Below are 1,928 nucleotides of genomic sequence, written 5' to 3'. Positions count from 1 at the left end.
TCTCAAATTTAATTTTATATAGTATTTTTAAAAAACAACAAAGGAAAATTCCCAGCTCACTTACCAACCAGCCTATAACAAACCAAATCAACCCTGTCTAACAGCTCACGTTAAACCCAGGGGCTTAGTTTGCACACATTTGTAAATATATGCGTAAGCTGCAGGGCCACTTGCACCCCAGTGTACTGCAGTCCTAACTAAATTTTGAGAGCCTCCAAAGTTGGAGCACATATATAATAATAAATAGTTTAAGGATGGCACAGGGGGCACTGTTGGTACGTAGTATTCTTAGCATTCCATAAATGGATAGATTGACAAATTGCCCAACATATTGCTTTGGGAAATACTGACTGAGGAAAATACAGTAACTAAAATGATGTTATTAGTGCAAACGTGTTGGTTAATACAGGAGATATGTAATATAAAATATAGCCGGGTACATGTGATCTTATATGTTTAGGAGGACCTCTGTGTTATACACAGGTACAAGGACATTATTTTTTCTTGTGGAATAATCGTAAACAAAGTAAAACCCGGGGATGAATTCAACGTCGTTCTTTTCAATTCAAGCATTTTTGTATTTTCCTAATTTTCAAATCTCCATTTTCATGATATTTTTCCTTAGCTATATTGCCATCATTGTTGGAAACCTCACCATTGTGACTCTTGTAATAACCAGCCCCCATCTACGCACACGACCAATGTATATCTTTATAGTAAACCTTTCAGTTATTGACATTGCTTCTACATCAAACATTTTACCCAAACTATTAGCTATAATCTTAACAAAGGACAACACCATCTCATTTGTTGCATGTATAACTCAGATGTATTTCTTTGTGTCCCTGACTTGTACAGAGGTCATCTTGCTGGCAGCCATGGCCTATGACCGCTATATAGCCATTTGCCACCCTCTTCATTATATCATTTTTATGAGCTTTGGCCATTGCATTGGTCTTTCACTTACTGCATGGACTGTGGGTTTTTTGGATCTCAGTGGGCATGCTGTTTTAATCTCTGAATTATATTTTTGTTCATCTCATCTTATTGATCATTTCTTCTGTGACTTAACCCCATTGCTTAAGCTGTCCTGTAGTGATACATCTAACATAGAACTTTTAAACTACATAGAAGGTACCATACTGGGCATTACAACATTTCTACTCATAATAATATCATACATATTTATTATCTCATCTATTCTCAATATAAAATCTTCAGAAGGCCGGCATAAAGCGTTTTCTACTTGTACGGCTCACCTGACTTGTGTGACTCTTTTTTATGGGACAATCATCTCTTTATATATGAGGCCCACTTCAAGTTACTCACCAAAACAGGACAAATTTTTTGCCCTTCTATATGTAGTTTTGGTTCCGTTAATCAACCCAATTATTTACAGCCTGAAAAATGAAAATATTAAAAAAGCACTGAGACTAAAGATAACATTTTTTAGAGTGTTATATACAAGATACTAAAATTTTATAGCATATAGTTACTTTTGAACCTGTTTTTTACACTAGCCTGAATATACTTCTTCCGGATAGGAATACAAACTAGTGATCAGTGCAACTTCCTATAATTGGATAACATACACTGAAATGATTACTGTAACAAAATCCATTAAAAAAATGCACAAAAATTATAATGATAACGATCGGTCAATTGCTGTGAAAGAAAGTCCTTTGCAAACAATGTGCCAAAATTCCTGTGGTCTACAAATCTTGTGAAAGACAATTCTTGTAATGAATGATTCTTCTATATGTGATCTTCGTGTGAACTTAATGCTCCCAGAGCTCTTACCTCAATGAGGAATATAAACCGCCTTAACGGTGCCCTGATGAAGTCATGTGTCATGATGTAACGCGTAGGGAGTTGCTGGATATACTGAACAAACCAGGAAGTGATGTAAGAGGTGTCTAATGCTGTCT

General features: G+C 35.6%; 1 protein-coding gene across 1 annotated transcript; it reads left to right on the top strand.

Moving 5' to 3' along the window:
* The first annotated feature begins 590 nt into the window (after positions 1–590).
* LOC141106688 (olfactory receptor 5V1-like) lies at positions 591–1,475 on the top strand. Its single transcript, XM_073597627.1, has one exon. It carries the CDS (start codon positions 609–611, stop codon positions 1,473–1,475), a length of 867 nt encoding a protein of 288 aa, XP_073453728.1. The 5' UTR covers positions 591–608.
* The last annotated feature ends 453 nt before the right edge of the window (positions 1,476–1,928 follow it).

The sequence above is a fragment of the Aquarana catesbeiana genome, linkage group LG08 (assembly GCF_042186555.1).
Source record: "Aquarana catesbeiana isolate 2022-GZ linkage group LG08, ASM4218655v1, whole genome shotgun sequence".
In the NCBI taxonomy this organism is placed as follows: Eukaryota; Metazoa; Chordata; class Amphibia; order Anura; family Ranidae; genus Aquarana; species Aquarana catesbeiana.
The sequence above is the reverse complement of the archived record's forward strand: the minus strand, read 5'-3'. Positions and strand labels throughout refer to the sequence as shown.